We start from the raw sequence: 23,986 nt of genomic DNA on the forward strand, positions 1-23,986 counted from the left end.
ATCAAATATGACTTATTAGTTGCAGTGGGAAAAAAAAATTACACAATACTTTGCTGAAAGTCCTGAAACTTTCTAGTTCAGTAAACATTTACTAAACACCTACAACATGGTCAGTCCTGTGGAGTTCATCTCTGACAACAAAGGATACTCCCTGTACTCTGGACAACTCTTTCAGTTAGTCAAAAATCTCAGAATCCTTAAAAATTACCAAAAAACTAGAGATAAAGTTTCCCCCCAGTGAAGACAATTCAAAGAAACACTGAAGGTAGCACTGAAAAACTTGTAGTCTTCAACTGTAATTGCACTGCTCAAATTTAGTGGTGGAAAAGAAATCACTTTCAAAAAATGATTGTAACAGTTGGAGTGGCAGAAGTGCCCAGACTCCTTCAGATCCACACAAACTGTAACAGGTCACTTTTGGTCAAATTAACTTGATAGGCCTGAAAGCCCAAAACATACATTCACCTTTCAATAATGACTTCTCTGTTACTCTCCATCCCCGCCCCCTTCCTCCATCTTCTGTAAACAAAAAGGGTTATTACTGTCCATTGTGCTTAAGTAAATCACACTAAGATCTGTGAGCCTTTCCTCTAAGAGATAAATTATATATTGCAAAAAAGAAAATACATAATAGTATCCAAATTCCTGTGGAAAATCTCTGTCCAAAAACTATGCTTGCTTGTTTTTCTAGTGTTTCTATTTAAAAAATAAAGAGGACATTCGTCCTGCCTCAAATGAGGTCACAGAGTTATGAATGGATGTCAACATGGCCACCATTTTTGGCCCCAAGTGAAGTAAAAGGGAGTCAGAACACCTTGTCCCTTAGAATCAACTGCCTTGTTTTGCTAATAGGGCTTAACAATGTGTTGTCTGTACCCAAGAAAGTAGGAGTCTGAAATCACCATGGAGTTTTAGAATACTGTTAAAAAGTTTATCTTAGATAAAGAATAAAGAAGACAGTCTGTCCATTAGTGTCCTAATACTCTGGCTTAGTAGAAAGAATGAAAACTAGGCCTGTAACACAGAAGGAAATGTTCCCTGATTTGGCAATATTCTAAAGCACATACTCTTACGTCTTGATAAACCTGGCATTGAATAAAAATGATCCCTTTCTGAAAAAAAGGCATTATAAGTCTCATCCTTAATTGGCAATGAATTAATATAAGGTCCAAACTTACTTATCGGTAGGTTCACCTTTGGCTAGTTTTTCAGCACAAGCAACAGCTCCTTTGTGAAGCCAGCAGTATGTATCCACAGCTACTACCTGCCCTTTATACTTCCTCATGTGGACAGGTTCAGAAGCTTCTTTGATAAATTGCAGTAATCCTTGTATCCCCATAGTGCCAAGTTAACTACATGATATGAAAAGAGAAAGGCAAAATTTAAAGCAAAATATATTTACCCAAAAGTTTTGGAAAAATAAAGAAAAAGAGCTTGGAAACTGATATAGCAACTATTATTGTTCAGATATTTGAGAATCATGCTCCTTAATATTTCTTTTTTCTTTTTCTTATTTTTTATATATTTTTTTTCTTTTTTTTGTTCGTTTTTCTTTTTCAAACCCTTGTGTCGAGGGCTGACTTTCAACAGATCGCAGCGAAGGAGCTGCTCTGCTACGTACGAAACCCCGACCCAGAAGCAGGTCGTCTACGAATGGTTTAGCACCAGGTTCCCCACGAACGTGTGGTGCGTGACGGGCGAGGGGGCGGCCACCTTTCCGGCTGCACCCCGTGTCCCAGGACGAAGGGCTCTCCGCACCGGACCCCAGTACCGACGCGTGCCGGGGCGCGCCGCGCCCCCGGGGGACGCGGGCGGCGGCCCGCCGGCGGGGACGGCGGGGGACCGGCTGAGGCCAACCGAGGCTGCCGCGGCGCTACCCTATCGTTCCGCCTGGGCGGGATTCTGACTTAGAGGCGTTCAGTCCTAATCCCACAGATGGTAGCTTCGCCCCATTGGCTCCTCAGCTCCTTAATATTTTAAGTGGGCTCCTCCCTGTCAAACAATTTCCACGGTATAGAATATTTACCCTAATCACTAATACTATCTCTAATGCCACTTCATAGTTCCTTAATGTTTATTCTTTCTAAAGTGCCTTCCCACTTGGAATCCTAACATTTGCTCCAAGCCCTTAACACAGTATGAAGCAAGCAGAAGGTACTAAAAAAGTATGAGTCTGTCTTCTCTCCAAAAAGGCATTGTTAAAATCTATAAAACTGTGTATGCTATGATATCACATTGCCTCTACACAGGCATTATAAGAAATAACATGCAAAACAGTTTGTAGAACATTTTAACTGAAAAATAAAATAATCAAACACAATTATAGAACTAAAGCTGTACTTTTCTAGGACTGAAATTTACTGCCATCAGAACGCTTTATTCCAAGCAATGAACGTTCTGTTTATAAGCAGTGGTGGGTGGCGTCCAGGGGCAACTCCACTGGACTCTCTGAAAGCTATCCCCAAATAATGTGAAACCGTGCCTGCTGTGCAAATAGTTTCAAGAGAAATGTTTTAGCTTTCCACCCTCTTCCGTCTAGGTTGCAGCCCCCAAGCCCTTCCTATATGGAAACCTGTAGCTGCCAGTCCTTTCCCAAGCAACTATTGCCCCTTCCCCCAACTCCCCTGATAAAAAAGTAAAAGCAGTAGACACTGAGCCAGCTGCTCAGCATTTCCTAAAATAAATCTCTCCCATAAAGCATTACGTTTGGGAGGCAAGGAAGAAAGTACAGGATCATAAGTCAGACTTACCCTGTTGAAACCCTGTATCAAAGCTGTGATACTCTAGTCCAGCAGTTCTCAAATTTCAATTCTTGGCACATTCTCAACTCCACTCCTAGGGACTATCTATGATTCACTAGTCCTGGAGTGAGGGGGGAATTCTAAATTTTAAATATGGCAGGTAATTTGGACGCAGGAGGTCCTCTAGCCACAGTTTAGGAAAAACAATTAGTCTCCTACCTCTAAGATGTTCCTAAAAAGAGTTTTCTTTCTCTGAGGAAAACTGACATAGTATATAAATTTCGTGAAACTTACATTTTTTTCTAAGTTAGGTAAATATTCTCGAATAAATGTTTCCTCTTCAGCACAATGAGAACGATGGGGGGCCTTAGGCACAAAGCATCCTCAGGAGACCGCCCGCAGCACCAAGTAGTAGTGACAGCACAATGTCACCGCTCCATCCCGTCTCACAGGGATTGGCAGGGCGGCCCACAAGCCCTTTCCAGGAGACACGTTCCTTTGGCCTGCACAACGTTAAGAAAACAATGTACTCGTCAAACATTTGGAAGCTGGGAGGTTGCATGTAAAACTGACCTGAGAGCTTCCGCGGCAAAACGAGAGGACCCTCCCTCGGTTCGCCGAACCGCAGCCCTGGCCAGGCCGAGCGCGCTCCCCCGGCCCGTACACCGCCGCACCACAAATTCATTTTAGGGGTGCCCCCCAGCCCCGCGCCGCCCTCAGGGCCACTGCAGGGTCCGGGAACGCGTGAGACCCTCCCCTTAAGCCCCGAAGACCCCGGATCCCGAGGGCAGGGGCGGGAACCAGCGGGGACCCACCTCGTGCTCTGCACAGCCCGCTCCGCTCGCTTCCCGAGGAGGTCCCCCGCCGTCCGTCCGAGGGCAGCCCGGTGAGGGCTCAGAAGTCTATCCCCACGGCCCCCACTCGCCTGGGCCGGAGCACGCTAGGCGGCTGCGGGGAACTCAAGGGGCAGGAGCGCAGAGACGCAGCTGTGCACCGACAGCCAGACCTTTCAATTTGCGCGGGATGGCCCGCGACCCCGCCCAGAGGAAGTGACGTCACGCCCCTTTGCGATGCCGGCTCCGCCTCCCACGGCCTCCCGCTTCCGGCCTGAGGCCGGACCTGGCCGCCTGGATGTGGCAAGCTGCAGCTGCAAGCGCTTGGACCCCGGGGCAGCCTTCTGGAGGGGTGAGCGGAGCTGGCTCTGCTGGCCAACAGGGCACGGCGCCCGGGATGCGCATTGAGTTCCTCTCGCGGGCTGCTGGGAGTCGAGGATTTCTCCCGACTGCGGCCTCAGGTCTGAGCGCTGAAGCTCTGAGAGGTCCGCAGCGTGTTTGTGTTGAGGTTTCTAAACTTAAAAAGGGTCCCTGCTGGAATTGTCCCTAGTCCTTGTGTTGTGCTGCTAACCCTGGCTCTTGACAGGCAGCTGCACGTGGGCTCCAGGGACACAGAAAGTGCAGTTTGAGATATTTATTCCCTGGACCCTTCCTGTAGACTTTGGGAAGGGGAGGGAGCGCTTACTAAATAATTTAACTGATAAGTGATAGAGAGTCTTTCCTTAACCGGGCTGGCCAGGCTTCTCTGCCCTCTTCTCAAAGCCTCAACCTTGGCATGTAAAGGCTTGAACAAACACTAACATGGTCTTTTAACATCAAATCCACATCCCTCGAGTGACCCCAGCCCCATTTGAAGTGCCTGCCTGAGAAAGCTCAAGGCTGCCAAAAGAATTTAGCATTTGTTCCGGTCAACATCCGAAGATAGGATCTCTACCCCCACATTTCTAGGAGGGGAGGAGCCTAACTGCCATAAATTCTGGTTAGCAATCCCAGGTGAATCTCCAGTTCTCCTTCCCGATTCTTTTTTGTTTTTCACTCCTTGCTTCTACTGAGCCACCACTCACACCTCCATTTCCTCTTGTAACTGCCCAGTAACTTATGTACAAATCCAGGGTGAGTTCATTTCATGCTTGACACTTTTCCCTGTTGCAATATATTATTGACTAAAATCTGTCCTGACTACTTTACCTAGTGTCCAGCTTTGTTTACCTTTGGCCTGGGGAAACCAGTCATGAAAATGGGCCTATGGTGCACAGACTTTAAAGACGTTTTTGACTTTGGTGGCGGAAGCTTCAAGTCCTCATAATGCTCTAGACCTGGTTACTGTCTTCTTAGAAATACTGTGATAAAAAGAAATTGGGAAGAACCTTAGATCAGACCACAGAGTATACTCTGAGCCCAGAGATGGGCACGAATGATAATTCAGACTCAATTTAAGGAGTTGAAGGGGAAGAAGTGAGCACATTTTTTAAAATGCTCCCTTTTTGACTGCCTACTCTGTATGTTTCTCTCAGGTTTCTTTTTAAAGTCTTTTCATGGTCAATCTAACATCTATCATGTCACCATATTACCTTATAAGTTGTTGGGAAGGTGCCACTTGGGGGAAGTGTGCTTAGTAGGAGCAAGGCTGCCTCCCCTAGTTCTGGTCTGAAGAGCTGATGCTAGGAGAGCAGGTCAGAAAAATTATCTTCCCTTGTGATTCTAACAGCTGAATAGCGGTAGACCTCACTCTGGACCAGCTTGGAGCTGACTGTAGTGGGAGGTGGGGGACAGTTCCAAACTGTAGGTTGAAGAGGAACTTAAGTGTGAGTGGGATGTGTTTGTCAGTAGTCAGTTTGGACTGACTAACTACTGTAAGTACTGCTTCAGTATGTCTGATCCAAGCAAGAGTATGCCACACATGGGGGTCTTAGGAAGGAACCCAGATATCAAAAATGTGCCCACAGCATCATGAAACTAACATAGGTTACTGCCCTCCAGACAACCCTTATCTTTATTACTAATTTAACTCCAAAGGTTCCAGACTGGATTCTTGGCTGCACTGTTTAAAAACTAAAAAAGAAAACACCAGTTAACAATGATTTCATAAACAATATTTTTACTCTTTGCGAAGATAAAACCATTTGAATCCATTCATGCTGTTACTTACTACACGCCTTTGGTGTGCCTGTCAGTACTAGGTGGTATGGGGAACGCAAAGAACTGGTTGCTGTCTTCAGGTAACGTAGGATCTAATTCTGTAGACAAAACGTATATTCATCAAAAAATTAAATCATAGCTCATGATGATGTGTTATTAAATTCTGAAATGAGTGGTACACACCACAAATTATCAGATTAAGATTCAGTCTTACCAGCTCTATGAACTTTTCCCTGACATGTGCCCAAACATCCTGTGATGACCTCTGCCCTGACCCTTCTCATACTATTTTATTTGACTTTGTCCCCCAGATTTACCAAATAATAATACAGGCCCAGTTACAGATGAATTTCAGATAAACAACAGATACATTTTTAGTATAAGTATGTCTAGTGCAATATTTGAGACATATTCTAAAAAGAAATTCCATGTTTATCTGAAATTCAAATGTACCTGGACAGCTGTATATGTACCACATCTTTATCCATTCACCCATCAGTAGACACTTGTTGTTTTCATATCCTGACTCTTGTAAATGATGCAGTAATGAACATAGGGGTGTATATAATTTTCAAAGTAATGTTTTCAGGTTCTTCAAATAAATACCCAGAAGTAGAATTGCTGGGTCATATGGTAGTTCCAATTTTAAGTTGTTGAGGAATCTCCATACTGTTTTCCATAGTAGCCACACCAATAGTGTACAAGGGTTCCTTTTTCTCCATATCCTCTCCAACATTTATTTCTTGTCTTTTCGATAATAGCCATTCTAACAGATGTGAGGTGATATATCATTGTGGTTTTGATTTGCATTTCCATAATAATTAGTGTGGTTGAACATCTTTTCATATGTTTGTTGGCCATTTTATGTCTTCTTTGGGAAAATGTCTATTCAGATCCTCTCCCCATTTTTGTATTGGGTTGTTTGGGTTTATTTTTTGGTTTTTTTGATGTTGAGTTGCATGAGTTTTTTATATATTTTGGATGTTAACCCCTTAACAACTACATGATTTGCAGATTTCTTCCCATACTGTAGGTTACCTTTTTGTTTTGATGCTGGTTTCTTTCATTGTGCAGAAGCTTTTTAGTTTGATGTAGTCCCATTTGTTTATTTTTGCTTTTGTGTCACTTGCCTTTGAAGTCAGATGAAGATAGATGTCAATGAGGTTACCGCCTATGTTTTCTTCCGGAAATTTTATGGTTTCAGGTCTTACATTCTAGTCTTTAATCCATTTTGAGTTAATTTATGTATATGGTATAAGGTAGTGGTCTAGTTTCATTCTTTGCACGTGGCTGTCCAGTTTTTCCAGCACCATTTATTGAAGAGACTATCCTTTCTCCATTGTATGTTCTTTGTACCTTTGTTGTAAATTAATTTTCCATATATGTATGGGTTTATTTCTGAGCTCTCAATTTTGTTCCATCAAGCCGTGTGTTTGTTTTTGTGCCAGTACCAATCTGTTTTGATATCTATAGCTTTGTAGTATAGTTTGAAATCAGGAAGTGTGATACCTCTAGCTTTGTTCTTCTATCTCAAGATTATTTTGCCTGATGGGGATCTATTGTGGTTCCATACAAATTTTAGAATTATTTGCTCTAGTTCTGTGAAATATGCCATTGGAATTTGGGTAGTTTGCATTGAGTTTGTGCTGCTTTGGGACAGGGACATTTTAACAATATTCTTTCATCCATGAACATGGAATATCTTTCCATTTATTTGTGTTTTCTTTAATTTGTTTCATTAGTGCCTTATGGTTTCCAGTGTGTAGGTCTTTCACTTCCCTGGTTAAATTTATTCCTAGGTATTTTATTGTTTTTGATATAATTGTAAATGGGATTATTATTTTTTGTTTCTCTTTTTGATAGTTTGTTATCAGTGTATAGAAATATTACAGATCTGTATGTTGATTTTATAAACTGAAACTTAACCGAATTTATTTATTCTAACAGTTTTTTGATGGAGTATTTAGGATTTTCTATATGTAGTATCATGTCATCTGCAAAAAGGACAGTTTTGTTTCTTCATTTATGATTTGGATGCCTTTTCTTTTTCTTGTCTAATTGTGATGAGGACTTCCAATACTATATTGAATAAAAGTGGCAAGAGTGGGCATCCTTGTCTTGTTCCTCATCTTAGAGGAAAAGCTTTCAGCTTGTTACAGCTGAGTGTGATGTTAGCTGTGGGTTTGTCACTTATGGCCTTTATTATGTTGAGGTACATTCTCTCTATACACCCTCTGTTGAGAGTTTTTATCATAAGTGGATGTTGAGTTTTATCAAATTTTTTTGCATCTATTAAAATGATTATATGGTTTTTATCCTTAATTTTGTTAATGTGGTAATCATTGAAAGGTATGTACTTATTGCCATTTCATTGTTTTCTGGTTGTTTTTGTAGTTTCTTCCTGTTCCTTTCTACTCTTTCTGTCTTTTCTTGTTTTTTGATGGTTTTCTTTGGTGTTATGTTTAGTTTTCTTTCTCATTTTCTTTTGTATAATTACTATAAGTCTTTTTGGTTACCGTGAGGTTCACCTATAACATCTTATGTAAGTAGTAGCCTGTTTTAAGTTGGTAGCAACTTAAATTTGAAAATATTCCAACGCTTTATCTTTTGGCACCTTCCCCTGCATGTTTTGTGTTTTCAGTGACACATTTTACATCTTTTTATTTTATGCATTCCTGAACTATTTATTGTAATTTAATTTTCCTACTCTTGTCTTTTAACATTCATACTTGCTTTACAAGTGATTGATCCACTATTTTTATTAATATTTGCCTTTTCCAGTGAGATTTTTACTTCCACATGTTTTCTTATTATTATTTAGTGCCATTGCTTTTCAGCTTAAGGAAGTTCCTTTATCATTTCTTGTAGGGCCAGTTTAGTGAGGATGAACTCCTTTAGCTTTCACTTATCTGCAAAACTCCTGATCTCTTTCAATTCTGAATGATAACTTGCTGGGTAGGGAATTCTTGGTTGGAAGTTTTTTCCCCTTCAGCAGTTTGAATTTGTCATGCTTCTCCCTTCCAGCCTGTAAAGTTTCTACTGAAAATCTGCTGATAGCCCTATGGGGTTTCCCTTTTATGCAACAAGTTGTTTTTCTCTTACTGCTTTTAGGATTCTCTCATTGTCTTTAACTTTTACCATTTTAATTATAATGTATCTTGGTGTTATCTTTTTGGGTTTATATTTCCTGTACCTGGATGTCTGTTTTCTTCCCCAAATTAGGGAAGTTTTCAGTTACTATTTCTTCAATTAATTTTTCTGGCCCTTTCTCTTTCCCTTTTTCTAGAACCCTATAATGTAAATGTCATTCTGCTTGATGTTATCCCAAAGGTCCCTTAAAATGTCCTCATTTTTAAAAAGTTCTTTTTACATTTTGCTGCTCTGTCTGGGTGAGTTCCATTGCTTTGTCTTTAGTTCTCTGATTCATTCTTCTACTTCATCCAGTCTGCTGTTGAGCCCCTCTAGTGTATTTTTCAGTTCATTTATAATTTCTGTTTGGTTCTTTCTTATATTTTCTGTCTCTTTGTTGAAGTTCTCATTGTGTTCATTCATTCTTCTCCTGAGTTCAGTAAGCATCTTTATGACCATTACTTTTAACTCTTTATCAAGTAGATTGTTTATCTCCACTTCTTTTAGTTCTTTTTCTGAGATTTTGTCTTGTTCTTTTTATTGGAACATATTCCTCTGTCTCATTTTGTCTAATTTGCTGTGTTTGTTTCTATGCATTAGGTCAACTATCCATCTCTTCCAGTCTTCAAGTAGTGGATTTATTTAGGAGATGTCCTGTGGGGCTCAGAAGTGCAATCTCACTTGGCTACCAGAGCCAGGCACTCAAGGGTTGTCCTCTGTGTAAGCTGTGTGAACCGTCTTGTTGTGGCAGGGCCACAGCTGCTGCTGTGTGCACTGGTGGGTGGGGCAGCCCCTGGCCAGGACGCAGGGTGCCTGGCTGTGGCTGCTGGGCAGCTCTGGTTTTTAAAATATTCTATCTTGCTGAAAGATCATGTACCCTGATATTTAATTTGGAAAATATTGCCTCCATTGTTATGAAGCAGTGTATTCTAAGATGTGGAATAGGCGAGGTGATTTAGGGCCCTAGAACTCAGTGATGTGATCACTTGCAGCCTCTCTGGGATGCCCTCCTAACTTTACCTTGTTTCAGGCAAGGTTGCTACAGCCACAGCTGAACAGCATCTCCCCAACTCACATACTTATGCACATATCAGCACTTTACAAGAAGAGATGTGGGAATGGAGGTTCTTTTCAGTCAGCAAGGGAAGGCTTTTTTTCAGAGCCCAACTTCCCTCCAAGCCAGGGAGACACAGAACTGGGGATGACCTCAAGTGCTGGGCAGGTCAGCATCCTTTTGTCCTAGAGTTGTGAGGACTGTGTTTTCATTTTTTTCTCTGTTGAACTCAATATGAATGTTTGAAATGGGGTTCTTAAAGTATAAGAGATAGTTATGGAAAAGTGAACAGAGGGTGGTGATGGTTATATAGACATAGAACAGAATGCTTTTTTTGTCCGAGTGATTATTAACAGCTCTAGTTTTCTGACTGAAGAACTTATTTTTTAGCTCAGTTAGATTAATTTATTTACACTTAATTGTTTTTACATTTTTAGATTATTTTAACTGAATGGCTTTTTCATTGTATTTTTACAGTTACTTTTATTATGTCAAGTGATTCTTATAATGTTAAGATGAAATTTGCTTTTTAAATAAATTTACATTAAATATGAGTCAATGTAAAGAAAACCTACTAAGTAAATAATAGGACAGGTGTTTCATATTTATGGCAAATATGGGAGTTTCCAAAACAGTCATTTCTCTCTTCTTTAAAATTACCCTTTGGCTGTTGTCCCATTTCTCAGCTCCCCTTGTAAAATTTCTTGAAAGAATTATGTGTACTTGCTATATCATATTCTTCCATTCATTACTGTATATTTTTCTTTTTAAAATTTTTTGTATAACATATGTACAGAGAGGTTCGCAAATGCTAAGCAAATTACCACAAAATGAATATACATATTACCACCACTCAACCCTCCCAAAAGACCCTTTGTATCCCCTTTCCAATAACAAATATCTCTGTTCTCCTCAAAGGCAACTGTAATCTTTTTTCTAACTGTATGAACTAATTTTGCCTTTTTTGTAAAGTTTATGTAAGTGAAATCATGCAGTTTTCTTCTTTAGCTTTGGCCTTTTTTTGCCTAATACTGTGTTTGCGATTCATCCATATTATTGAAAGAACCTATAGTCTTTTTTCTTTTCTGTTTCTATGTGCAATTCCATTATATAAATGTAATTTATCCATTCTACTACTAATAGATATCTGAGTTGTCTTCAGGTTTGGACTATTATTAGTAACGCTTCTATGGGCATTCTTGTGACTTCAATTCCTGCTGTTCTTGGTTCTGCTTACTCTACTTAGCCACACTAGTTTCCTTGTCATTCCTTGAACATTCCAGGTACACACCCACCTGTAGGCCTTTGCATGTGCTATTCCTTCTTCCTAGAATGTTCTTCCACTAGATATCCACATGACCTGCTCCACTTCTCTCAGGCCTTTGCTGAAAAGGTTCCCTCTCAGTGAGGCATTCTCTAACCATTAAATTGTAATTCCTCTGCCTACCCTGGGTCACCCAATTTTCCTTTCTCTGACTTTTTTTTTCTCCATGTTACCTTCCATAATTTGGAATATTATATATTTTAGTAATCTATTTGTTCACTGGCCCTCTCCCTCCCCACTGTAATGAGAGCTCTACAAGGGCAGAGATTTTTGTCTGTGTAAGCAGCTCTTTGCAGGAAATCACCCTCAGCAGGAGACCCCTTTTTTCTTGCCACTTTAGCAAAGCTATACTGTAACTAATCTTAAGCTGGGCACCCCCATGCTCTACTCATGTCCAGCCTAAGCACACCTTTCAGATCTTTTGATCACACGATATGTTGCTTAACCTGTTGGTTCTTTCCATAGATCAAAGAAGTAAAAATGAAGAATAAATAACTAATAGATGACCAGATCACTCCCCTACCTTCCCCTTCAGTAATCTTGCAAACAAACTGTGTGAATGAGGTAGCATTTATAGAAAGATCACAAGTCAACAAGCTTCCACACAGTAGGAGATGGCTACAAGTATGACCCCCTATGTCTGTGATTAACTGAGATTACTTCCCCTTTTCCCTTTAAAAACTTTCGTGGCCAAGCAGAATCTTCAGAGTTGGTTTTGGGGGACATGAGTCTGCCTCCTCCCCATATTGCCAGCTTTTCTGATTAAAAGCAACTTTCCATTCTACCAACACTTGCCTCTTGGACATTGATTTTCGAGCAGCAAGCAGCCAAACCTGAGTTCGGTAACATCTGTATTCTATAACACTACCTGGCACAGAGTAGATTCTCAGTAAATTCTGGTTGAATGAATGAATATTGAAATTATTTACTAGGGACTTCCCTGGTGGCACAGTGGTTAGGACTCCCCGCTCCCAGTGCAGGGGTCCCAGGTTCGATCGCTGGTTAGGGAACTAGATCCCACATGCATGCCACAACTAAGAGTTCACATGCCATAACTAAGGAGCCTGCATGCCACAACTAAGGAGCCCACATGCCGCAACTAGGAGCCTGCGAGCCACAACTAGTGAGCCCGCCCGGCACAACCAAATAAATAAATAAATATTTTAAAAAAAGAAATTATCTACTAGCCTGTATCTGAAAGTAGTCACTGATATTTTTAGAACTTTGGGTAATAAAGCTATTTGCAAAGTTACTTGACTGTCAAACAATCAAAAGGTTGTCAACATGAATATTATTTGAATAATCTAGGACATCAGATGCAAAAAGAATAGATGTAGGTTTTTATTCCCTACTATGAAGGAAAAACGATTTTTAAACAGCCTTTTTTTTTTCCTTTGCAAAAACCCATGTAGTGCATTTACACAAAATGACACCTCTAAAAAATAATATAGTTGGTCCCAAAATACGCATTTTAGAGAAACTGGCATAGGTATTTGGCAGAGCTCTCTTTTAAGGGATTGAAATATTAGAATAAACAGGAAATCTCTATCTTAATCTGTATAAATTATAAGTTTTACTATAAGAGTCCTGAATTATAACACTTAGCAAACAGTATGTTTCAGGTTTGTTGTATATTTTACCTGCTTGGCTTGTTTAACACTCATAACAATACTGTGAGGTTGGTAAATTTATTATCCCCATTTTACAGATGAGACAAGTGAACTACAAAGTGATCTGAACTCAAGGTAGTTTAGCTATAGACTATGTGCTTTTAATCACTACCTTTCAATGGCTACTGTATGTATTTATCCATAGAGAAATAGAGAGATATCAGGTTAACATGTTCAAAGTTATCAATTTACTGATCCCCTTCAGAATTATTTTAGTTTCATTTTTGAGATGATTTGTGAAGAAGAAAGGAAAGGAACTTTTATTTAGCATGTACTGTGTTTTGGGACTTCCCTGGTGGCACAGTGGTTAAGAATCTGCCTGCCAATGCAGGGGACATAGGTTCGAGCCCTGGTCCGGGAAGATCCCATATGCCGCGGAGTAACTAAGCCCGTGCACCAAAACTACTGAACGCTTGAGCCACAACTACTGAAGCCCGCATGTCTAGAGCCCATGCTCCGCAACATGAGAAGCCACTGCAATGAGAAGCCCTCGCACCGCAGCAAAGAGTAGCCCCTGCTCACCATAACTAGAGAAAGCCTGTGCGCAGCAATGAAGACCCAATGCAGCCATAAATAAATAAATAATTTTTTAAAAAGTTCTGTGTTTTGCATGTTGTACCTTATTTAATCCTCAGAATAGCTCTGAAAGGTAACTATTATTGTCCCATTTACAAAAGGGAAAACTGAAGCACAGAGAAGTAAATAAGCTTATCATAAATACTATATGATGTGAATCAAATGTGATTCAAATCTAGGTCTGCCTCACTCCAAAAGTCTATATTCTTCACAATGACACATAGCTACATGAACTGGCATTACCCAGTGAACAGTGGAAATGAAGGAGAGGAGGTGCAGTACACAGTTTCAGCTGGGAGCAGGCTATAATGGGGCTGTGGAATCAGGAAGACTGTAGACACAATTCCAACTGGAAATTTCTGGATCCACAGATCTTTTTTTCTGACCTTGGCCCTCAGAGCTATTATACATTCCCAGGTGAGTGCTAAGTAAATGTGTGGGACAGGGCCTCTGATCACAACCAGGCTAACTCTTCCTTCTTATATGAGATCTTTAATAAAGCACACATCTTGGGGCCCAGTGGCTCAGACTGAGGAAGCTCCTCTTCCTGCTATTGGAGCAGCAATCAAATGTCTTAATGATTCTCAGTGTTACCATAACTTTTTCATGGCCCAGGATTATTGTCTTGTCTCAACACTTCAACTTTTTGGTTTGGGGAAAAAAAATACAAAAAGCAAAAAGGTCAGAGAAAGCCATCCACTTTCCTGGTGAGCTTGGGATCAGTCATACCACAGGCATGAAATGGTTATTGCTTTTTTGACTTTAGTGGGAAGGTGTGACTTGTAACAGGATATCAAAATAATAGTTCCAAGGTAAGCTGATGGAGGATATTTATTCACCAGATGGCTAGAAGGGATATTTCTGTTGAAAAACTCAGTAAAATATAATCTGGAGCAGTGAAACAGACATCAATACATCAATGAAATGAGAAAAACAGTAACATATTGCTTAATGAGGTGACATTCAAGACGGTAAGACTCAGCTTGAACAAAGGAGTCACACTGATTATAAGGCAAAGAGTGGTCCTTGTGTGGTGAGAGTCAAATTCTACGTGAAGCAGCTGCTCTCAGAATGAAAGAGTAATGAATTTTTGTCTACTTACTGAGCACTTAGCCAGCTGTTCTATTTTCAGAACCAAAAGATAAATAAATGTTTTAATTTCAGCATTTAAAATCTAAAAAATGTTTTTACCAGACATCTGTGGCCAATTTTTCCATTGTCCTTTTATGTGTGTTTGTGTGTGTGTGTGTGTGTATATATATATATATATATATATATATATATATATATATATATATATATATATATATATACACACACACATATCTATATGTGTGTAGATGTCTTCTGTTATTCCTTATATACTACCTTACTTGGTAAAGAGTTTAAACTCTGGACATATATTACTTGGATTAAAATCTGGACTACACAGTATTAGCTGTTCGTTAGCTGACTTTGGAAAAATTTCTTAGTTACTTTATTTTTCAGTTTTCAACACTGAAAACTGGGACAAATAATACATCTAACCAAACTGGTTCGTAGAATTGTGAAGATTAAATGAGGTAATGTAAAGCAAATACAGTGTCTTAATATTGGTTAAGTGAAAAAAAGCCCGCAATACTTAATTGTATATAGTGATCTATAGTTTGCCAAGAGGTATCACACGGTTTTCATTTGGTCTTTTTTTTTTTTTTTTTGGCTGCACCGTGCAGCTTTTGGGATCTTAGTTCCCTGTCCAGGGATTGAATCCTTGCTCCCTGCAGTGGAAGCATGGAGTCCTAACCACTGGACAGCCAGGGAGTTTCCCTCATTAGGTCTTCAGTTAGCTGGTGTGGGACTTCCCTGGTGGTCCAGCGGTTAAGACTCTGCGTGTCCACTGCAGGGGGCACAGGTTCAATCCCTGGTCAGGGAACTAAGATCCCACATGCCGCGCGGCACGGCCAAAAAAAAAAAAAAAAAAACAAGAACACAGTTACCCGGTGCAACAGTCCAGGTTTCGTTACTGAATGCAAGTTCATGAGCCCAACACACACTGAGGCCAAACAATACCGAAATGTTGGAGTTTTGAGCAGAGAAAGATTTATTTCAGGACCATGTGAGTAGAATGGGGTTGGGGGGCTAATGCCCCTCCAAACCCCAAACTCTTCGAAGGATTTCAGCAAAACATTTTAAATTTTATTTATTTATTTATTTTTGTTTGTGTTGGGTCTTCGTTTCTGTGCGAGGGCTTTCTCTAGTTGCGGCAAGCGGGGGCCACTCTTCATCGCGGTGCGCGGGCCTCTCACTATCGTGGCCTCTCTTGTTGCGGAGCACAGGCTCCAGACGCGCAGGCTCAGTAGTTGTGGCGCACGGGTCTAGTTGCTCCGCGGCATGTGGGATCTTCCCAAACCAGGGCTTGAACCTGTGTCCCCTGCATTGGCAGGCAGATTCTCAACCACTGCGCCACCAGGGAAGCCCAGCAAAACATTTTTAAAGGCCAGGTGAGGGAGAGGAGTCGCAGGGTTTGTGATCAGCTTGTGTACAATTCTCTGATTGGTTGATGGTGAGGTAACAGGATGGTGTCACAGGGGTTAACATTATCAAGCCTTAGGCTCTAGGAGGCCTGGGGGCTATGTGCTCATTGCAATCAAGTAGCAAACCTCTTTCATTTGGTAGGGGGTTTTCACATCTGTAAAACAACTCAGCAAACGTGCATCAGATAATATTGTCTAGCTACTTCAGAGAGGAGCTAAAGCAGGGGATACATGGAAAGGTCAGCCCTGGGAAGGCCCCATAGGGTCCTACTCAATTACAATTTGCTCTTTTTTATAAGTGAGGAAGGAGGCCTCCAGCTCTGTTCAGGAGCTCACCTGATTGAATAAGTGGTAGAGTCAGAATCTTTTATCTAAAAAGATATTTTATGCTTTGATGCCCTTTTCACAACTTCATGCTACTTCCCTTTAAAATGAAATTGCTATTCTTTTCGTAGTTGATTTGGCCAATCCCATTCATAATAGAAGAATCAGAATTAGAGCCCAGGTCTCCTCCTGCTCTACCTCATCCTGAACCTCTGGTTTCCGTCAAGAATTATTCAGAAATGGACTTCCCTGGCAGTCCAGTGGTTAAGACTCCACATTTCCACTGCAGGGGGCACAGGTTCAATCCTTGATCAGGGAACTAAGATCCCACGTGCCACGTGGCGCAGCCAAAAAAATAAAAATAAAAATAAGTGAATAAATAATTATTCAGAAATAACTGAATTGGTTAAATAAAAATTGTGCCTATGCATATTATTACCCATTTCTGGAAACTTACTGGGACTTAGAATATTTGGTTACCTAAGGGAAGGAAATTGAAATTTACTGAGCAGAAATCTTTTGGTTGTAAATGATAGAAACTCAACTCACATTAGCTCTTATAATGAAGTTATCCCCTCTGTTATGGGTTGAATTTGGTCTCCCCCCAACCCCCCCCCAAAATGATATGTTGAAGCTCTAACTCCCAGTACTTCAGAATGTGACCTTATTTGGAGATTAGATTATTATAGAAGTATTTAATGAGATCATTAGGGTGTGCCCCAATCTAATGTGACTGTTATCCTTATGAAAAGGGGAATTTGGACACATGCACAGAGGGAAAACAATGTGAAGAGACACAGGGAGGAAATGGCCATCTACCAGGCAAGCAAAGAGATCTGGAACAGGTTCTTCTCTCATAGTCCTCAGAAGGAACCAATGTGCTGACACCTTGATTTTGTATTTCTATCCTCCAGAACTGTGAAACAATAATTTTTTATTGTTTAAGCCACTTGATTTGTGGTACTTTGTTACAGCAGCCTTACCAAAATAAGCACCTTCTTGTACCTCAATAGTTCAGGAGTAAGCTTAAGGATTTAGATATGGGTGGATCTAAGGAATATAATGATATCATTAAGATTTTGTATATCTCTTCATCTCTTTTTCCTCTGTGCTGCTTTTACTATATTTCATCAATTCTAAAGTGCACATTTTTCCTCTCATTTTCACATCACTGAAGTCAGCATGCAACTTACATTTTCTTTTTACATTTCTTCATTCTTAGTGGAACATAAAAAAATGGTCTGTCATAATTAATAGCATTTTAGGAAATCTTAGAGTGTTTATGGGCAGGCTCTGCATGTGGGCAGTCTTGGCAGCTCAGAGCTTGATATCTAAGTCACTTAGCAACCCCCATGGAACAAGGGGGCCTTTTCCCAATTGTCTCAGCAGATGACCCAGAACAAATGTTCATTGGCTCTAATTGATCTGGCTTTGGTTATACTCAAGCTTAAAAATCAGAGTTGGGGAGAAAGGGGCAGGTAGACTCAGCACCATTGAAATCTCATGACCCAAGAGTAGTAAAGGCGTGATTTCCCAAAGGTGTTTGTTCACAACCTCGGGAGTTCCCCACTCCAGATTGGTAGGAGGCAGGTTTAATAACAGGCTTGTCTTGGGTGGCCTCCACTCCTGCCTGCCAGAATATTAGTCTACTGAGAGGCCTTAACAGGGTTCAGTAACGTATGCAGTCCAGATGATCTCAGCAGCACATGACTGTCTCCAGGCTGTGTCCTTGAAACAGCAGTTAGTATGACAGTAGTAGGCTGAACATGCATTCCAGGGACGGGTGGGGGTAAGGAGCCTTAGATTGCCAGGGTCCAGCTCTCAGGTCAACCAGCAGTCACATTCTCTTGATGACCTCCTCCAATAAAAAATAAGTGTTGGTACCAAGAGGGGGGCTGAATGCTCTAGAAGGCCTGCATTACCACAAGTACCTGCCTGTGCCAAGCACTGTCACATTACATGTCCTTAATCACCCTACCCATTTCACTAATCAGGAAACTGAGGCCCAGAGAATCATAGACCTACTGGCAGTGCTGAATGTTACCAAATAGTTATAAAGTGCTTACAGAGTATACGACATTCTCCTAAGGCCTACAAATACAGGGATGAATACTGTCCTTGAGCCTAAGATACTTAAGAGACCAGCTTGCCCTGAAATAAAAGTGAACCACAACAGAAATAGGAACATTGTACTATGAAATAATTAAATCTGCCTTGGCAGAAAGGAGGGATCCAATATGGGATAGAAGCTGAGAAAGATGCTTTTCACACTCTTTTAAAAAACCTTTCTTGCACTTGTGACAAATTACATCAGAGCACCAGGAAGCAAAAGATATTAAATATTGCAAAGAACCTGGTACATGGAAAGTATGAAATATTTATAGAATGAGTGATTGAAAGAGTGATGTGGGTAACACTTGCAAAAGCTAAATATCATTAGGACTTGGTGTTGTTTTACAGGCTCTGAGTCTTTAGCTCCATGTGCATTTTCAGAGTTGGTCATTGTATCCAGGAGTTTCATCTTGCTCACTTCCATCTGATATCAAGGGGACTTATAGCTCTGAAGTTTGCACTGTCTTTTCCTCTGAATTTTGAATAGCTTCCTTCTGTTCTTTTCAGCTATTTCATTATGAATCATCTCCTCATATTAATAGAAACTTGTTTTCCAAAATCTGTTGCATTTAGTTTTCAAAAAAATTTTACCAGGTCATAATTATAGTTCACTACTGCTCTGCTTGATTAGTTTTCAGAAATAAAATATGTGATGACTTTAGAAAACATATAGACTTTTGTAAAAGTTTGGGTCTCAGTCTGTAATAAGATGATATATATTTTCATTTCTAGTCTACTGATTTGTGATGATCACATTTTACAATGGCAAAGTAGCTAGCTTGTTTCCACATCACTGCCCTCCAAGCATCCTTGCTCTTCCCTCCCCTACTTTCTGGAATCACTCTTTTCCATCTCGGAGGTGCTCACTACCCAGTTGTACTTTCATGATATTCAGTGTCATTGATAGGACCCTTGCCCATTACCACGGCTGATAGTCTCAATTACCTTTCCAAAATTAAAATTTGAGTTCATTGACTCTCAGAGTTATTTAGGAGTTGGATTCCTTTTCTACACAAACCACCTCCAGCTGGTCTCTAGGCTGACGCCTTTCTGCTCACTGGAGACAAGATCATCAGCTACTGAGGCTTGTCTCAGTAAGTGTCTCAGTCATGGTGAACCTACCATATTCCATTGTGAGTCTGTCTCCATTAGGCATGGACTTAGGTTTTCTGCATCAACATTCCTGGAAGGCAGTGTAAAATTTGTAAATATTTTTGACAAAAGCTTACCTGGGTTTGTATAAGCCAGATATAATTACCCTAATCTCAAGCCATTTTATCTTTATAAACCTATCTTCAGTAGCTCTTCAAATGATATAATTACTTTTCTGACATTTTGGATTTACAGGTTTATCTGTAACTGATACTGGTGAAACGCTGCTATATAGCTTCCTAGAAATTATCAGAACTACCTGGAGATCCCTTTTGGGTGGAAACTAGTGACATAAAAGCACCTTATGTTTGAAAAGGGCACTTGCTCTATTCATCAAAAATTCTCAGATTGAGTGACCTTTTGATATTGAACGTGCATGGAACACAGATCATCTATTGCTTCTGTCTTGCTCTACACGTCAGAGCTCCTCTAAGGATCTGAATGTAGCAGTCAGAATCCTGGTGGACCACAAGCCCACCTTTTCTTTCACTGTTTCTTTGAAAAGGTCTGGCTCCTTAAGATCAGCAAGCATAAGATTGCTCCTGACAATTTCTCTGTCATCCTTAGGTGGTATTTCTTAGACCAGATGGCATGTCCTTCCTCAGATTACCTGTTCATTGCAAGTCAAGATGCCCTCATGCCTCCTAAATCAATGCATATTTTCTAACTATATTGGAAATATATATTTTTGTAGTAACCTTAGGAAAATACAGAAATGTGTAGCAAAGAAAACAAAAATCCTCAGTAATACTGTAGTACTACTATTTAGAGATAACTGCTGTTAACATTTGATGTATTTTCTGGCACTGTATATAAGTGTATTCTGTAATTTTATATGTTTCTCAGATATCATTATTTCATGAACATGTTCCTGTACAGTAAAAATTCTTTGAACACATCATATTATATATTCCTTCATTATGACTGTATCAATGATTTACCTCTCTGTCTATTGCTGGATGCTTAGATGTTATCTTTTATTGTAAGTAGTGGACATATTTATAACTTTATTCTCTTATCCAGTGATCTACTTAAGATAAATTCCTTGAAGAGTAATTGCAGAATTAAAGGGTTTGATTATCTTTATCTTTAATGTTCTTCATATATACTGCTAGGTTGCCCTTCAGGAAAACATTAGCAATTTAAACTACCAGCTCTTTATGAATACCTCTTTCAATATTCCCCCAATAACATAGAATATTTTCATTAAAATTTTTTTGACTATATGACAGATGAAAGATGTTATCACACTTTTGTTTTACATTTTATTTCTTTGGGTACTAAGAAGTTGAACATTGTTTCTCATATGTTTTTTCCTTATTTGCATTTATTTTGTATGTTCACTTTTTATGTCCTTTGCCTATTTTTTCTATAAGGTTGTTAAAGTTTTCTTTTTTGATATTGGACCTTAGCTGAAAAGAGTTGAGCTAATGGTACTTCTCTTTTCATGTACATTACCAGCCTTACTCCCTTTTATCTTGACTCCTGATTCCCATTTTACTCCCCCTCCCTCCTACTAGGAAACACATAGGTAAGTTTCCTAGTATATTCAATGAATATCCTTTCATTTATGTAAGTTGTTATAAAATGTGTACTATTGTAAGCATGTATTTTCATAAATCAAATGGTATTACATATTACATTTAATTCTGTTGCTTAGTTTTACTTAGTACAATTTTAAAAATCCATCTGTATTGCTCTGTGTATATCTTGTACTTTATTTCTTATTGCTGCAAACTATTCCATGGTGGGTGCTTTCACCATATTTTCCCCAGGTACTTCTCCAATGAGGGTCACTGTAATGTCTCCCAGATTTCATCTCCACTGTGCCACTGTAAACAATGCCACAATAAACATACCTCTGCATACTATTACTGCTTTCAAGCTTGTGAGAATTTGGGGGGAATATATAGAGAGATATAGACACACACACACATACACAAACATACACAACATACACACACAGGAGTAGAATTGCTAGGTCATAGCAAATTTGACTAACCTGCCAATTGCTTTTCAGATGGTATTTCCAGTATGAATTCCCACCAGCAGTGCATGAGAGTTCTGAAATCCCTACATTCTTTCTACACTTACGGTCCACTCTAACAAGTAAGAGTGATAAATTATTGTTTTAATTTGCATTTCTCTGATTGCTAATGAATTTGAACATTGCTTTTTAGGTTTTCTCTTGTGTATATTGATAGCCTTCACCCATTTTTCTATGTGTTTCCTGTTTTTTTCTGATAGATTTCCAAACCTCTTGTACATTTTGCTCTATTTGTAGGCCATGTTTGAAGTTTTCTCCAGTTTATTTTACTTTTAATTTTGTTTATGATGTTTTATACATTTCTAAGCTTTAAATTTATTAGGTAGTTAATGCTAATATTTTTATATGGTTTCATCCAGTGCATTTATTTATGATATTTGGCAAAATAGTTTTTTTTCTTTGTTTTCTTCTGTACTTTCAATCTATTTGCTTTGTTGCTTTCCTAAAATAGTTCTCTGTAGAATGTCAGACAGTTATTCTCAAAGTGTGTTGTCACTTTTGATCCACTAGAGGCCAACACTTACTTGAAAGAAATTGATGTCCCTTCCTAAAATTCATATTCTTTCCTCTCTGAAAGGAAGGAAACTGGCAGAAAATAAGTAATTTCATTTAAATTAAATGACTGGAAATTATATAGAAAAGAAGAGTCTGGACAAAATGAAAGGACTATTTTTAAAGACAACAAATTATAATAAAAGGGTTCAGGGCTTCTCTGGTGGAGCAGTGGTTAAGAATCCGCCTGCCAATGCAGGGGACATGGGATTGAGCCCTGTTCCGGGAAGATCCCACATGCCACAGAGCAGCTAAGCCCGTGTACTACAACGACTGAACCTGTGCTCTAGAGCCCAGGAGCCACAACTACTGAAGCCCACATGCATAAAGCCCATGCTCCGCAATGAGAGAAGCCACCACAATGAGAAGCCCGTGCACCACAAAGAAGAGTAGCCCGCACTCGCCGCAACTAGAGAAAGCCGGCACGCAACAACGAAGACCCAACACAGCCAAAAATAAAATAAATAAATTTAAAAATAAATAAATTTAAAAAAAATAAAAGGATTCAAAGTTGTTTTTTACTGAAAAAATGAAAGCAAAAAATACAAATAGTTTAATTTTTTTTTAATTGACAGAAGAAAGTTTTGGTTTTAAATTTATTTATTTATTTATTTATTTATGGCTGTGTTGGGTCTTCGTTTCTGTGCGAGGGCTTTCTCTAGTTGCGGCAAGCAGGGGCCACTCCTCATCGCGGTGCGCGGGCCTCTCACTATCGTGGCCTCTCTTGTTGCGGAGCACAGGCTCCAGACGCGTAGGCTCAGTAGTTGTGGCGCACGGGCCTAGTTGCTCCGTGGCATGTGGGATCTTCCCAGACCAGGGCTTGAACCTGTGTCCCATGCATTGGCAGGCAGATTCTCAACCACTGCACCACCAGGGAAGTCCCAAGTTTTGGTTTTAAAATAAAAATATAAATGGTCTAGCTTCTACTCAAAATCTACATTAAGCGTTAGTAAGTGTGAGGTGGGGTAAAAGCAACTTCAATGACTTTTTCTCCCTTTTCTCTGAAAGGCCAGGAGATGGGGCTAACCTGCCTCACATATTGTGTAGGGCTCCTACACAGATGACTGCATAGAAAACAGTTCACGCACACACACACACACACACACACACACACACACACCAGTTTTAATTAAAATGAGATGATCTGTAAGAAAGGACCATGCTGAAGGACCATGCTGGCCCTGAAGCAGTCATTGAAATGTACCTCCTCTCTGAGTCCCATTAGCATTCTTAAAATTATGTTTATCACACAAAAACAGACAAATCCACAAAGGGTAGGAAGGAAGAAGAGAAAGAGCTAAAGGAAGGAAGGAAGGAAGGAAAGCGTGGTGAGGGAGGGTCAACTAGCAAGACTGCAGTTCTAACCTATGAAAACACAAAAGGACAGCTAAAAACTGTTCTTTACATATAGATAACTGCTTGCATTTGGACCTGGAACCAACAATCAAGATCAAATGATAATTTAACTGAGCAGGACCCTATGGGGCCTTCCTGGGACAGACCCCTCTCCCATATCCTCTGCTTTAGCTCCTCTCTGAAGTACCTAGATAACAGTATGGGATGCACATTTCCTGAGTTGTTTTACAGATGCTAAAACCTCCACCAAATGGAATAGTTTAGCTACTTGATCACCCAGGCCTACTAGAGCCTTAGGCTTGATAATGTTAACCCCTGTGACACTGCCCTGTTACCTCACCATCAACCAATCAGAGAATGATCCCATACCCTGGGACTCCCCTCCCGCACCTTGCCTTTAAAAATGCTTTGCTGAAACCCATCATGGAGTTTGGACTTTTTGAGCACCAGCTCTCCTGGACTCC

At 39.9% G+C, this 23,986-nt stretch overlaps 1 protein-coding gene and 1 long non-coding RNA gene across 7 annotated transcripts in view; one reads left to right on the plus strand and one right to left on the minus strand.

Annotated features, from left to right (window-relative positions):
* The window catches only part of EXO1 (exonuclease 1), a 42,821-nt gene extending 39,056 nt beyond the window's left edge, over window positions 1–3,765 (minus strand). For both annotated transcript variants that reach the window (XM_082470133.1, XM_082470132.1), the window contains exons 1-3: window positions 3,557–3,765; window positions 3,036–3,244; window positions 1,179–1,352 (exon numbers count right to left, since the gene is read on the minus strand). In XM_082470133.1, the coding sequence (XP_082326259.1) occupies window positions 1,179–1,339 (161 nt within the window). In that variant the 5' untranslated portion in view covers window positions 1,340–1,352; window positions 3,036–3,244; window positions 3,557–3,765. The remainder of the gene's footprint in view (window positions 1–1,178; window positions 1,353–3,035; window positions 3,245–3,556) is intronic.
* A 32-nt stretch (window positions 3,766–3,797) lies between these two features.
* LOC309665139 overlaps window positions 3,798–23,986 on the plus strand; it is a 324,111-nt gene continuing 303,922 nt past the window's right edge. For 2 of the 5 annotated variants that reach the window (XR_014266228.1, XR_014266229.1), the window contains exons 1-2: window positions 3,798–3,926; window positions 21,588–21,676. This is a non-coding gene — a long non-coding RNA (uncharacterized lncRNA). The remainder of the gene's footprint in view (window positions 3,927–21,587; window positions 21,677–23,986) is intronic. The other 3 variants (XR_014266230.1, XR_014266231.1, XR_014266232.1) reach the window with 2 other exon arrangements.

The sequence above is a fragment of the Balaenoptera physalus genome (assembly GCF_965194825.1).
Source record: "Balaenoptera physalus genome assembly, chromosome: 1".
Classification (NCBI taxonomy): domain Eukaryota; kingdom Metazoa; phylum Chordata; class Mammalia; order Artiodactyla; family Balaenopteridae; genus Balaenoptera; species Balaenoptera physalus.